The following is a 12,019-nucleotide window of genomic DNA, read 5'->3' as shown; positions in this document are numbered from 1 at the left end:
GAATTCTAACATTTTTATGTTATCAATTTCTATATTAATAATTTGTACATATAAATAGATTTTTAAGATTAATACAGAGCTTTGACCAAAGTTAATAGGTCCGACCGAATTCGGTCTCTTGCTCCGCACCTGCTCAACATGTTGCTTTCATTCACCGTATTTTCCCCAATAATATATTATTCATTCCGTTTTATTTTATATTATGGTATTTGATTGAGCATAGAATTTCAGAAGAAACAAAAAAACTTTTAAAGTTTGTGATACAAAATAAATAGTACTCTACATATTTGTATGACTATAAATTATCTTAATCAATACACTAACAACATCATACCCAGTGTAATTTCATAAATGGAGTCTGGGGAGGGACCGAAACTAATGTGTACCCACATCTTATCCCTACTTAGAAGATAGAGAGCATATCTACCTTGCTTTTTCCTCTTATGAAAAATCAGATAGCTATTTAATAATTCTTCATTATATTCACTTCAACTTTTGCATGTTGGAGCATTAAAGAAAAATGTGCAGTATTTCTTCTTTTCTGCTAATCATCATCAGCTTAGGACTAATTTCCAAAACCATTAAAGCGCAAAGTTCCAGTCGCCTTCTTCCTCAACAAGAAAGTAATGTCTCTCTGTTTTTTCTCTCATTCTCAGCATGTTTATCAGTTTTCTTGCCACCCCACATGAAGATTTAACGGTTTCCATTAGAGATAAGTGTTTTTTTTCCTTTGTTAACTGTATACAACTTTTGCAGAGAATGCTCTTAAAGAAATAGCAGACCAGTTGGGAAAAAAAGACTGGGATTTTGATTTGAATCCTTGTGATGGCAACACAAATTGGACTACACCAACAGTTGACAAGAAGTCTCCGTATGTAAATAATGTAACCTGCAATTGCTCTACCTCTGATGGTTTCTGTCATGTACAAATCATGTGAGCCTTCTTCCTTTAGCTCTTTTAATTTGCCCCTATTTTCTTCATTACGTGTGTTTATGGTACTAGGAAAATGCTTTCTAAGTCACCTTCAATTTCTTGAAGTATTCTTTCCAAATCAATTGCTTTAACCAACAGTACTTATACATTAATATCAACTTTTGATGAAAAAAAAAAAAAAAAACATATCAGGATGACATTGAACACTCTGGTATGAGTAGCATAGGCACTTAGTTTTATACCCCTAAACACTATAAAAATGATCTCCCAAGGCAAAAGAAAAAAAAATCCACGAAAATGAACTTTATTTACCCACAGTAAAGTCATATAATTATTTTTTATCACATAACACACTGATATATGTTCCTTCCTCTATGTCAAAACATTGTTTAGTGGTTAATGAGACTATGAGAGCATATCATTGCAATAAAAATGAGGTTCCTAGTGATGAGAATATTGAAATCATTGAGTTTTAGTCTTGGGTCTGGTTTCTACATGTCCAGATTAAATTTGGCAAGATGAAAGTTCAGTTGACTAAGAAATTCCTCAAAAGCATAAAGCTCACTTTCTTTGTCTATAAAGAAAGAAATAAGGACCTACTTGGTTGAAATTTATTTCCAAATATAAATAACTTTATTTTTATGGTTAATTTGTATGTTTGATTAAGTCAATTTTTCTAAGATCAGTTTGATTATTACATGGGGATCTGAAAATTTTGAACTATAGACAACCATTGCTTCAGATTTGAATAATGAAAAGCAAACAGGCTTTCTTCTAATATTTGGTTTATAGTGTTGATAGCTTTTCTTATAATGTTAACAGATTACTCAAAGGACAAGATCTTGCCGGAGTTCTCCCTCCCTCCCTGGTGAAGTTACCTTATCTCAAGCAAATGTACTGTTTACTCTCTTGAATCTATATTTTTAAACTCTTAGGAGTTTTGCTTATCTTTTACCAAATAATCTTTATGATTATCCTTTGCCTGAGAAATATATTGTTCAAAATCTGTCCTGCAGTGATATTTCTCGCAACTATTTGAGTGGTACTATTCCCCCGGAATGGGCATCTACCAAACTGGAATATATGTGAGCTGGACCTGATTGCACTTCATACTTTAGGATTACATAAAAAGGTCCCTTTAATTTTAACTATCCGAGAATTGATGGTTTTCAGGTCTGTTATGGTGAATCAACTCTCTGGGCCAATTCCAAAATACTTGGGAAATATGAATACACTACTTTATATGTATGTTCTCTTGGATTTCACAACACTCATAAGGATAAGTAGTCTTTATTTTAGCATTTGTTGAGCTGGACTGCAAAACTTTCAGGAGTCTGGAAAATAACATGTTTAATGGCACTGTTCCAAAAGAACTTGGAAACATGGTTAATCTGCAGAGTCTGTAAGGCCTTCCTAATTAACCTCCTTTAGATGAAGTGTACGCTTTTAGACATCTTGACAAGTAAGCTGCCTTTTGCTTTGTGCAGCACTCTTAGTTTTAATAATCTCACAGGTAAGTTGCCTGTGGAAGTCAATAAACTCACAAAATTAACAGAACTGTGAGTACCTCTGAATATACTTTCTATATAATTTCCTCTAGGTCCTATTCCTACTTGTCTGAGTTCTCTTTCTTTCTTTTGGCACCAATGCAGTAGACTGAGCGGTAACGACTTCACTGGACTACTTCCTAACTTTGAGAGTTTGAAAAACCTTCAGAAACTGTGAGCATTTTCACACCAGTTGATGCGTAAAGCTAGTATTTTCTAGTTAAATTTAAATTATATCAGACTTCATGCTTTGTTAACAGAGAGATTCAAGGGTCTGGTTTTGAAGGACCTGTACCTCCAAGCATTTCTGTCTTAACTGGAATGAACGAATTGTGAGTTGTTTTTTAGGTTGCTTACTTTCTTTAGTTGCTTATTATGGCGTTCGCTTTTATTTGATTGGAATTTAATCATAATAAGATGTCTTTACAGAAGAATCAGTGACTTGACTGGAAGTGCTTCCGAATTTCCGCCGCTTGAGAACATGACAGGCCTAACTAGATTGTAAGTAATTCTCTTGAATTTGGTTTTACTGTTTTACACATTGATGGTTCCATTACTTTCCGTAGTTGATGAAAGTGTTCTTTTTCCTGAAACTAATTTGTGACTGCAGGATGTTGAGGAACTGCAATATTTCTGGGAAGATTCCCTCTTACATCGCTAATATGCCTCAATTGAAAATTCTGTAAGTTTGCCGCCTACCTTCACTCTGATTTTTTTCTTTCTTTTTGATATCCTTTTCCTCATACCTTCTAGTTTTTTTTTTTTTTAAAACAGAATCATGCATGCCATGTATGCAAACCTTCTCTTTTATGGTATCGAGAATTCTGTTCAGTGTTTTAGGCCAGGAAACAGAAGGAGGGTTATTGAAATTGAGTCTTAATTAAATGTTAACATCTTTGTAGTTCTTTTATGAAGACCATATACAAGGGGAACTTCTTTCTAAGAGGAAAAGGGAAAAGAAAGAACTTAAGAAAAAAAAAATGAAGAAACAGCACTTCTAGAGTAACTCCAGCGTTTGTGACCCTTTAATTGCACAGGTTTATGCATGATTTCTGTCTCTTCATATGCTTTAGAGGATTGATCGTCTTCTTTCAGTCTAGGAAATCAACGGAAATCTTTTGCTCAGTTGACGTTGAAACATGGTTTTGTTAGCATTTAATCTCCCTCTCATGGGGCATTCCTTCAACCTAGCCGAAATTCTTTCGTTACTTTAAATTTAAAAGATTCTTCATGCTATAGGTCTCAGTTGGTAAAGTTTTGTTTCTGGCTTGAATATGGTTTTCTTTTGCTGCAGAGATCTAAGCTTCAACAGGCTTGAAGGGCAGATCCCGGATCTGGAGCACCTGGACAAACTGGAGCTCTTGTAAGTGACAAACTTATCATACTCTAAATTATTCTTTAAGCTTGCCCTAAATTCTCAACAAAGCCAACTTCTTATCCTTCATTGAGATACATATATGATAAGTAAAATTTAAACCTGAAACTTGGATGGACAATGTGCTGAGTCTTCAAACATGTCTATTGCCAAAGAAATTTTAGTTTCTGACATTTTATAGGTTATTTAGAGCTTGATTCATTTATTATAGAGTTTTTTGTTCAAATTGATATCTGTTGAACTAAAGATTTTGCTTTTCAAGGTACCTGACAAGCAATAGACTTACTGGGCCAATTCGAGATTGGATCAGCAGTAGAAATTCCAAATAGTAAGTGTATCACTTTTGATTAGCATGGTTTTGCTTATAATCTACTCATGCCAATGAGAATGCTAGATTTTCTTTATGTCAAGAACTTAATATTCTATAGGTATACAACCCATATGGCAATTTTTTTTACACATGGTATCCCTAACAAAATTGTGAAGAAATAAAGTTGATTTTTTGGAGCTACAAAAATACTAGATATTTATTAAAGGTTCTAGAGTAACCTAGTGTACTATCTTAGATAATTATCTTGAAGAAAAATCTAGATATTCTAGAGTAATACTAGAAGATAAAGATAACTAGATTTATCTTATGGATGTATCTAGAATAATATCTAAATATCCCTAGACAAGTATAAATAGGGGTGACATTAGGCATTTGTAATCAACCCATAAAAACCCAATACAAGCCAATTCAAGTCTTCCATAACCAAGTTCTCCTATCTAAAATTTTCTTTCTTTTTTCCAAAGCTTCCTCTTCTTTAGTTGAATCTTCCAATCTTAGTAACGATCTTGGGCTAGCAGAAGGTCTTCCCGATTTACCTTTTCTTCTGCTATATTTCTCTACATGGTATCAGAGCCATAGCCGTAGTTGGCTTCTGGATTTTATTTCAAGATCGGGTTAGTGGTAGATTCAACTGGTTTCTCTAAATGGATTTAAGCGGCCGTGTTAATGGACTGGGGATGGAGTTGCCAATTACAAGGTATGGAAGACATGCATGGAGTCATACCTTGTGGGAGAAGATTTGTGGGATGTTGTTAATGGTAGTTACACAAGTCCTCCTACTGCGGATCGCAAAATAGCAGCGCATACAAGAAGTGGAAGCAGATTAATGCAAAGGCGGAGTTCATCCTGAAGAGGTCCATCTCTCACAACTTGTTTGATCATATTATAAGGTGCAAATCGGCATGAAATTTGGAGGACCACGATCGTTTGTTCATAAGAACGATAAAGCGCGACTACAGATCTTGGAGAATGAATTGGCTAACACCATTCAAGGTAATCTTTCTATTGCCGAATATTTTTTGAAGATTAAGAGCTTATGTTCAGAGATCTCATTATTAAATCCAGATGAGGCTATCTACGAAGCACGAATGAGAAGAATGATCATTCGTGGTTTGAAGAAAGAATATATTCATTTTGTTACATCAATTCAAGGATGGGCTCAACAACCATCCTTGGGCGAGTTTGAGAATTTGTTGTCATCACAGGAGCTACTAGCCAAACAGATGGCTAGTGTATGTTTTAAAGAAGGGGAAGGAAATGCTCTTGTAGGCCAAGCAAGAGGAACTTCAAAGGAAAAACATTCACGGATACGCCACCCTCCCGATTTCAAAGTGTTTCCGGCTACTTTGAGAAAAGGAGGAGAGTCTACTAATAACTATAAGAAGACTACGAAGTGTTACGAGGTGTGGTAAAATAGGACACGTAAAAAGATATTGCCGAACAAAGAGAGCGACATGGCTCGAGTTGAGAAAATTTCTTTGAAGAAGAGATCGGGGAAGGTGCTTCGTAGGCGAGGCTCGAGTAGTAGATGCCACAAATCTTCCTTCAATTTCGAAAGAGAACGTGATCATGGATTCGAAGAGATAATGCGTCCATCGTGGGAGAAAGAACGCATTGGTGTCATTAACAAAATGAAAGAAGATTCTGAAGATGTTCATATTGGTGACGTGGTAGCTGCTATCGAGGAAATCAACGAAGCAGATCCTGAAATTGGTAATAAAAGTCTGGACGTAAGGCATGTTGAAGTAGAACCTGAGCAGGCAATGTCTGAAACTATACATGTTAATGGTGACAATTTCAGACAAAGCATTGAGGGAGATATAGTGAAACTTGAAGTCTCTGGTCAATCATCTGACATATCAAGGTCAATTACTGGCTCAGAGGAAATACTAGAAGCAAATGGAGAAGCAAAGTATCAAATAAATGAAGAGGTTGACCTTGAAAGCCTAATTTCATATGGAGATACAAGCAGTATGATTTTTGAAAGCTCTGAAGCTGCCAAACGGTTTATCGAGGAGTTGGAAAGGAAATCTAGTGGTGGATCCTATGCTGGTATTGAGGCTTCGAAGGAAATTCATGGTCAGATCGTCACCGACTCAGGTGCTTCTCCAGATAACACAATTGTTAAGGAGCTAAGAGAAAGGGGGAGTCTGGAAACTCAAGAATGTGAAGTTCAGCATGAAGATGAGTCACGTGGTTCGCAAAGGCCAAAAAGAAATAGTGGCAAGTCCGCCCGCTACCGAGATGAAAATTTTATCAAGACATATTTACGTTTCTTTGGAGGCTCAATTATTAGCGGAAAACCATCATCATTTGAAGAAGGAAGAAGTGTCGGAAAAATATTGCTGAGATCTTCACCAGGGCACGCCCAAAAGCTTCGGTTGAGTTCTTCCGCAACAAGCTCGGGGTAGTTTCCAAAAAATCACTTTAAGGGGGAGTGTGAAGAAATAAAGTTGATTTTTTGGAGCTACAAAAATACTAGATATTTATTAAAGGTTCTAGAATAACCTAGTGTACTATCTTAGATAATTATCTTGAAGAAAAATCTAGATATTCTAGAGTAATACTAGAAGATAAAGATAACTAGATTTATCTTATGGATGTATCTAGAATAATATCTAGAGCATCCCTAGACAAGTATAAATAGGGGTGACATTAGGCATTTGTAATCAACCCATAAAAACCCAATACAAGCCAATTCAAGGAGTCTTCTTCCATAACCAAGTTCTCCTATCTAAAATTTTCTTTCTCCTTTCCAAAGCTTCCTCTTCTTTAGTTGAATCTTCCAATCTTAGTAACGATCTTGGGCTAGCAGAAGGTCTTCTCGATTTACCTTTTCTTCTGCTATATTTCTCTACACTAACAAAATTTCTTTTTGTGAAACACACTTGTTGATTTTGTTATGCGCCACTGTGTAACTCGTACATCTTTGTTAAGATGCATGAGAAATCTTGTCAACTTGGTTGTGTATTGGAATTTTGTGAACAAAAGGAATAAGATTATTCTCCAAAGTTTACAAGCTATAAAGGTGACTAAAGGTTTCAGTTATCCTCCATGCATCCATCATGCTCTACATATCCTATTTTTACATCATAGCGTTCGAGAGGGCATAAAGAAGTTGTAGCAGTTTTAGCTAAAAGCAGAGAGTAATCTGTCCTCCTATGTATTTAAAATGCAAAAACTATCCATCATTTATGTTTGGAAATGCAAGAGTAAGATGAGAGACGGAGATAGAGATAGGTAAGCGTTCTGAAGTCACTTCTGATAACCTTTTAATTTGATTACAGACTCAGATTAACATGAACAGGGTGAGCCTACCTTTCTGAACTTTGTACCAAGAAGTAAAGCAGCACCATAAATGAGCCTGAAAACATTGAACCTATTGAGTTTGCGAAATTGAATTTAATGTGGATTATCAAAAGTTGTTTCCGACACTATTATAACTAACATTTGAAAATCTTGCAATTAAAGACACAAATATTCCATCTCCTTTCATACTTTGATAGAACCGGGAAAACACTAATTATATCAGAAACCTTATCTGCAGCGTCATAGATCTGTCTTACAACAACTTCAATGAGAGCTCCGAGCCAGCTACTTGTCGGGAAACCCTGTATGATCCTTGAACCTTATGTCTTCTTCCAACTTATTTTTGTTATTGGGGCACCAGCTGTTGTTATCTCTAAGCTACATTTCCTCCTTCTTATCAGAAACTTGTTCAAAAGCTATAACTCAACAAAAAAAACGTAAGTATTTAACTTGTCTTATAGGACACTAGATGCATAGTCTTTCTCTTAAATTATCAACTGATTCGTGCCTTTTGACCTTCCTCCCAACTTGATGCAGAGAACTTGGAAAATGTTTGTCAAGTAATCCTTGTTCAAAGAGTAAGTTTATCCTTCTACAAGGCTATTCATTTTCTCTCTATCTAACATTTTGTTTTCAAAAGTTTCACTTATACATTACTTCATCAATTTCCTGTTGATAATGGAGAAGGAGAGCACTTAACAATTTCGTTTGTTATTGTTTCTGTCATGTTACATAGAGGCAAAGTTAGATAATGTGTTTTAATTATATGCAGATTGGTATTCGGTGCACATAAATTGTGGTGGAAAGAGTGTGACGATAGGGGACACCACTTATGAAGCAGATGAAGACTCAGCAGGTCCCGCAAAATTCTTTTACTGGAAAGAGAACTGGGGAGCCAGCAATACGGGTGACTTCTGGAATCGTCCCGTAGGAATGAGCAATTACAAAGTGACTAATGTGTCTGCCATTAAGGGAAATGACTCTGAAGTCTACACAACAGCTCGGCTCTCAGCGTTGTCTCTTACTTACTATGGACGTTGTTTAGCAGATGGAAACTACACTGTGACACTGCACTTCGCAGAGATTGTTATAAGAGATAACCGATCTTTCCAGAGCCTCGGGAAACGGATGTTTGATGTCTATATTCAGGTCAATTAACATTCATCTGAGTATTATGTCAAGGTTTAGGTGTGGTTTACTCACAATTTAACTGGATGCAGGGTGAGAGGAAGCTTAAAGATTTTGATATTAAAACTGCTGCTGAAGGAGTTGATAAGCCTTTGCGTAGAAAGTTCAATGCAGTTGTAGAAGATGGCATTCTAGAAGTGCGCTTTCAGTATGCTGGGAAAGGAACAACAGCTGTCCCCAGCAGAGGAAGCTATGGCCCTTTAATTTCTGCCATCTCTTTTGAAGCTAGTAACACTACTATCACCCTTTGGTTCACTTCTTTTTCTTCCACAAACAAACTCACTTAGACCCACCGTACGCTTTATTCGATTACCTTGGTCAACGTATATATAATGAAATTATAATGTTTCCAGATGTTGTTGATTAGTCTCAGAGAGCCTAGCGAAAGACTCCCTCTTCTTCCTCAATCACTTTAAGATTAATTAAAAGCATAAAAACAAATGCAAGTGCATTTGACACTCTCCTTTTTCGTTATCATAGATTTCAAGCCCTCTTCAAATCACAAAAAGTTGGTTCACATCATTGCTGGAGCAGTGGCCTGCTCGTTAATTCTCATTTTTACAATACTATTTGTTGCTTGGAGGAGAAGCAGAAACAGGATATCAAAGGAAGAAGGTGAAGCCACAGCTAAGCAGCCTATTTCAATGTCTTAAATAGCTAGAACTTACATATTGTGTGTTCTCCATGATTTCCTGAAAGTTCTTATGAAAATGGAAAAGCTGGATTTCGAAAACAAGAAAAACTATGGATATGCGCATTTTGTATTGCATGATTTTCCACATTATATGGAAGCATTACACCTTTTAAAGTTTTCTTTTTCTATAAATGTACAGAATTAAGAGGACTAGATCTACTCACTGGTGTCTTTACCATCAGACAAATCAAAGCAGCCACAAACAACTTTGATGCTACAAATAAAATTGGGGAAGGTGGTTTTGGCTCTGTCTACAAGGTGCATCTCAATCTGAACACTCACGAGCTTTCTACTCTTTCTGTCTCCACATACCAATGCCTCATCTGTCATTCTCATACACATGCGTACAGTGATTCAGGATTTAAACTTAATGGGTTCAAGGTTCTGAGTTCTTTGAAATTATGAGTTCAAAACTTTATATTTATTATAATTTTAAAGATTTTTCACATATTACTATGGTATAAGTGAAAGAAAGGTGTGTTCAACCAAAACCTTCAAAACTATAGCCCCCCGCAGCATGTCGCACTACAAACCAATTAGCTAGATCCTTTTTCACTTAGCTACAAAATCTAAAATGGATGCTATGTATAGACAGCCCATGAGCTGTTTCTTTCTTTCTTTATTATTATTATTATTATTATTAACAATAATAATAAACAGGGTACACTACTAGATGGTACAGTTATTGCTGTTAAGCAGCTTTCATCCAAATCAAAACAAGGGAACCGCGAGTTTGTAAATGAGATAGGTATGATCTCTGTTTTACAACACCCAAATCTTGTCAGACTATATGGATGTTGTGCTGAAGGAAATCAACTGCTACTGGTGTATGAGTACTTGGAGAACAATAGCCTCGCCCGTGCTTTATTTGGTAATTTACTATCCCTGCTCATGGTCTTCCGTTACAACTTACAAGTCAAAACAGAAAATAAGCTCAATGAAATAAGAAGAAATATTGCCCTTTTGTAATTAATGAAAGAGTTCAAAATGAGAAGCCAATAGATGTTTCTATATGCATGTGAATAAGAGAAGATATGCCGAGATTCTTAGTTCTCATTAAGATGCAGGTCCAGAAGAACATCGGCTCAAAATAGACTGGCCAACAAGGCAAAAAATCTGCATTGGGATAGCAAAAGGCTTAGCTTTCCTACATGAAGAATCGTCAATAAAAATTGTTCATAGGGACATCAAAGCAACAAATGTACTACTTGACAAGAAACTAAACCCAAAGATCTCTGACTTTGGTCTGGCCAAACTTGATGATGAGGATAAAACACATATCAGCACTAGAGTTGCTGGAACCATGTGAGTTTTCTGACAAGTTATCTTATTCATGTTTATGTTTTGTGTTCTTTGAGTTAGAAATATATCTATTGCTTATGGCACAGTAGGGTTAATTATACATGTCATAGCTTTCTGCCCATGACACCAGAACTTTGCAATGAAAACTGATTGATATAGGTATGCTGTTCTCGTCCACGCAGCATATATACATTTAAGATTGCTAGAACCCTTGCATACTCTCTTTCTTGCATTTTGGACATCTTATACAAGGCAACTTGCAATAGTTTATATATTCTTAACCAAGAAAGGGTGGTGAAGTTACGAGGACTAGAAAATAACGGCCTGGCTGCCCTTAAAGAAGGCTCATTCGGAAGCCTAATCATATTTCTAGTGCTGATTGCATTACTTCAATTTTAGGGATAGAAAGGTTACTGCCCTATGTATCCACTTTAAATCTTAAAATTTCTTCCAGGGATTCTTGACTTGTATGTCATCCCAATCTATCATTCTTGATATTCTGAAATATTAAGCATGAAGTTGATGCCACGTTTAGAAACTTTGACCAGGATTTGAACATTAATATGTCCTTTTACCTAGTAGTCCCCATGCATGAATCTAAAGTTCTCACTCTGTTCTGCAGAGGGTATATGGCACCTGAATATGCACTATGGGGCTACTTAACCTACAAAGCAGATGTTTACAGCTTTGGAGTTGTTGCGTTAGAGCTTGTTGCTGGGAAGAATAATATGACATATCGCCCCAATGAGAAATTTGTCTGCCTTCTAGATTGGGTAAGGAATCATTATCCTTGATATTAAAATTCCTAAGTTCCAAACTTTTGAACTGGTATCTTTGCATTTTATTCAGGCCCTTGTTCTACAAAGGCAAGGAAAATTGATGGAACTAGTAGATGAAACATTGGGTTCAGATTTCAAGAAGGACGAGGCTCTAAGGATGATAAACGTAGCTCTGCTATGTACCAATCCATCTCCAGCACTTAGGCCAACCATGTCTGCAGTAGTCAGCATTCTTGAAGATCATATTGACCTTCCTGAGTTTAACTTGGAATCGAGATTCTATGATGATGATGATCATCTCAAGTTTCAAGGGTTAAGAGACAAGTATGACGAGATGCTCAGCTTGAGCCAAAGTCAAACACTTACTCATTCATCCAATATTACTGGACGAGATTGCTCTTCCACTACCTCTCAATCGACTTAAATTCGCAGTCACATCAATATTGTGAAAGAAAGTGTAACAGATTATTTTAGGACTATACTAATATGCACCTTTGAGGCACGACGTGGATTGGGCTTTGGTTCTTCGATTTAGTTGGTCTTTATGGTTTGTATATTTT

The 12,019-nt window shown here is 36.2% G+C and overlaps 1 protein-coding gene across 1 annotated transcript in view; it reads left to right on the top strand.

Annotated features, from left to right (window-relative positions):
• LOC132047707 (uncharacterized) overlaps positions 1-11,937 on the top strand; it is an 81,710-nt gene extending 69,773 nt beyond the window's left edge. Inside the window, exons 23-45 of the mRNA XM_059438712.1 lie at positions 757-934; positions 1,757-1,828; positions 1,951-2,019; positions 2,108-2,179; positions 2,265-2,336; positions 2,422-2,493; positions 2,587-2,655; positions 2,742-2,813; positions 2,911-2,982; positions 3,092-3,163; positions 3,776-3,844; positions 4,119-4,184; positions 7,735-7,800; positions 7,898-7,933; positions 8,034-8,074; positions 8,269-8,645; positions 8,717-8,912; positions 9,165-9,299; positions 9,518-9,636; positions 10,039-10,249; positions 10,446-10,683; positions 11,303-11,453; positions 11,530-11,937. Of these exons, the coding sequence (XP_059294695.1) occupies positions 757-934; positions 1,757-1,828; positions 1,951-2,019; positions 2,108-2,179; positions 2,265-2,336; positions 2,422-2,493; positions 2,587-2,655; positions 2,742-2,813; positions 2,911-2,982; positions 3,092-3,163; positions 3,776-3,844; positions 4,119-4,184; positions 7,735-7,800; positions 7,898-7,933; positions 8,034-8,074; positions 8,269-8,645; positions 8,717-8,912; positions 9,165-9,299; positions 9,518-9,636; positions 10,039-10,249; positions 10,446-10,683; positions 11,303-11,453; positions 11,530-11,883 (2,879 nt within the window). The 3' untranslated portion in view covers positions 11,884-11,937. The remainder of the gene's footprint in view (positions 1-756; positions 935-1,756; positions 1,829-1,950; positions 2,020-2,107; positions 2,180-2,264; positions 2,337-2,421; positions 2,494-2,586; positions 2,656-2,741; positions 2,814-2,910; positions 2,983-3,091; positions 3,164-3,775; positions 3,845-4,118; positions 4,185-7,734; positions 7,801-7,897; positions 7,934-8,033; positions 8,075-8,268; positions 8,646-8,716; positions 8,913-9,164; positions 9,300-9,517; positions 9,637-10,038; positions 10,250-10,445; positions 10,684-11,302; positions 11,454-11,529) is intronic.
• The last annotated feature ends 82 nt before the right edge of the window (positions 11,938-12,019 follow it).

The sequence above is a fragment of the Lycium ferocissimum genome, chromosome 2 (assembly GCF_029784015.1).
Source record: "Lycium ferocissimum isolate CSIRO_LF1 chromosome 2, AGI_CSIRO_Lferr_CH_V1, whole genome shotgun sequence".
Classification (NCBI taxonomy): Eukaryota; Viridiplantae; Streptophyta; class Magnoliopsida; order Solanales; family Solanaceae; genus Lycium; species Lycium ferocissimum.
Note: the sequence above shows the minus strand (reverse complement) of the source record. Positions and strands in the feature narration are given on the sequence as shown.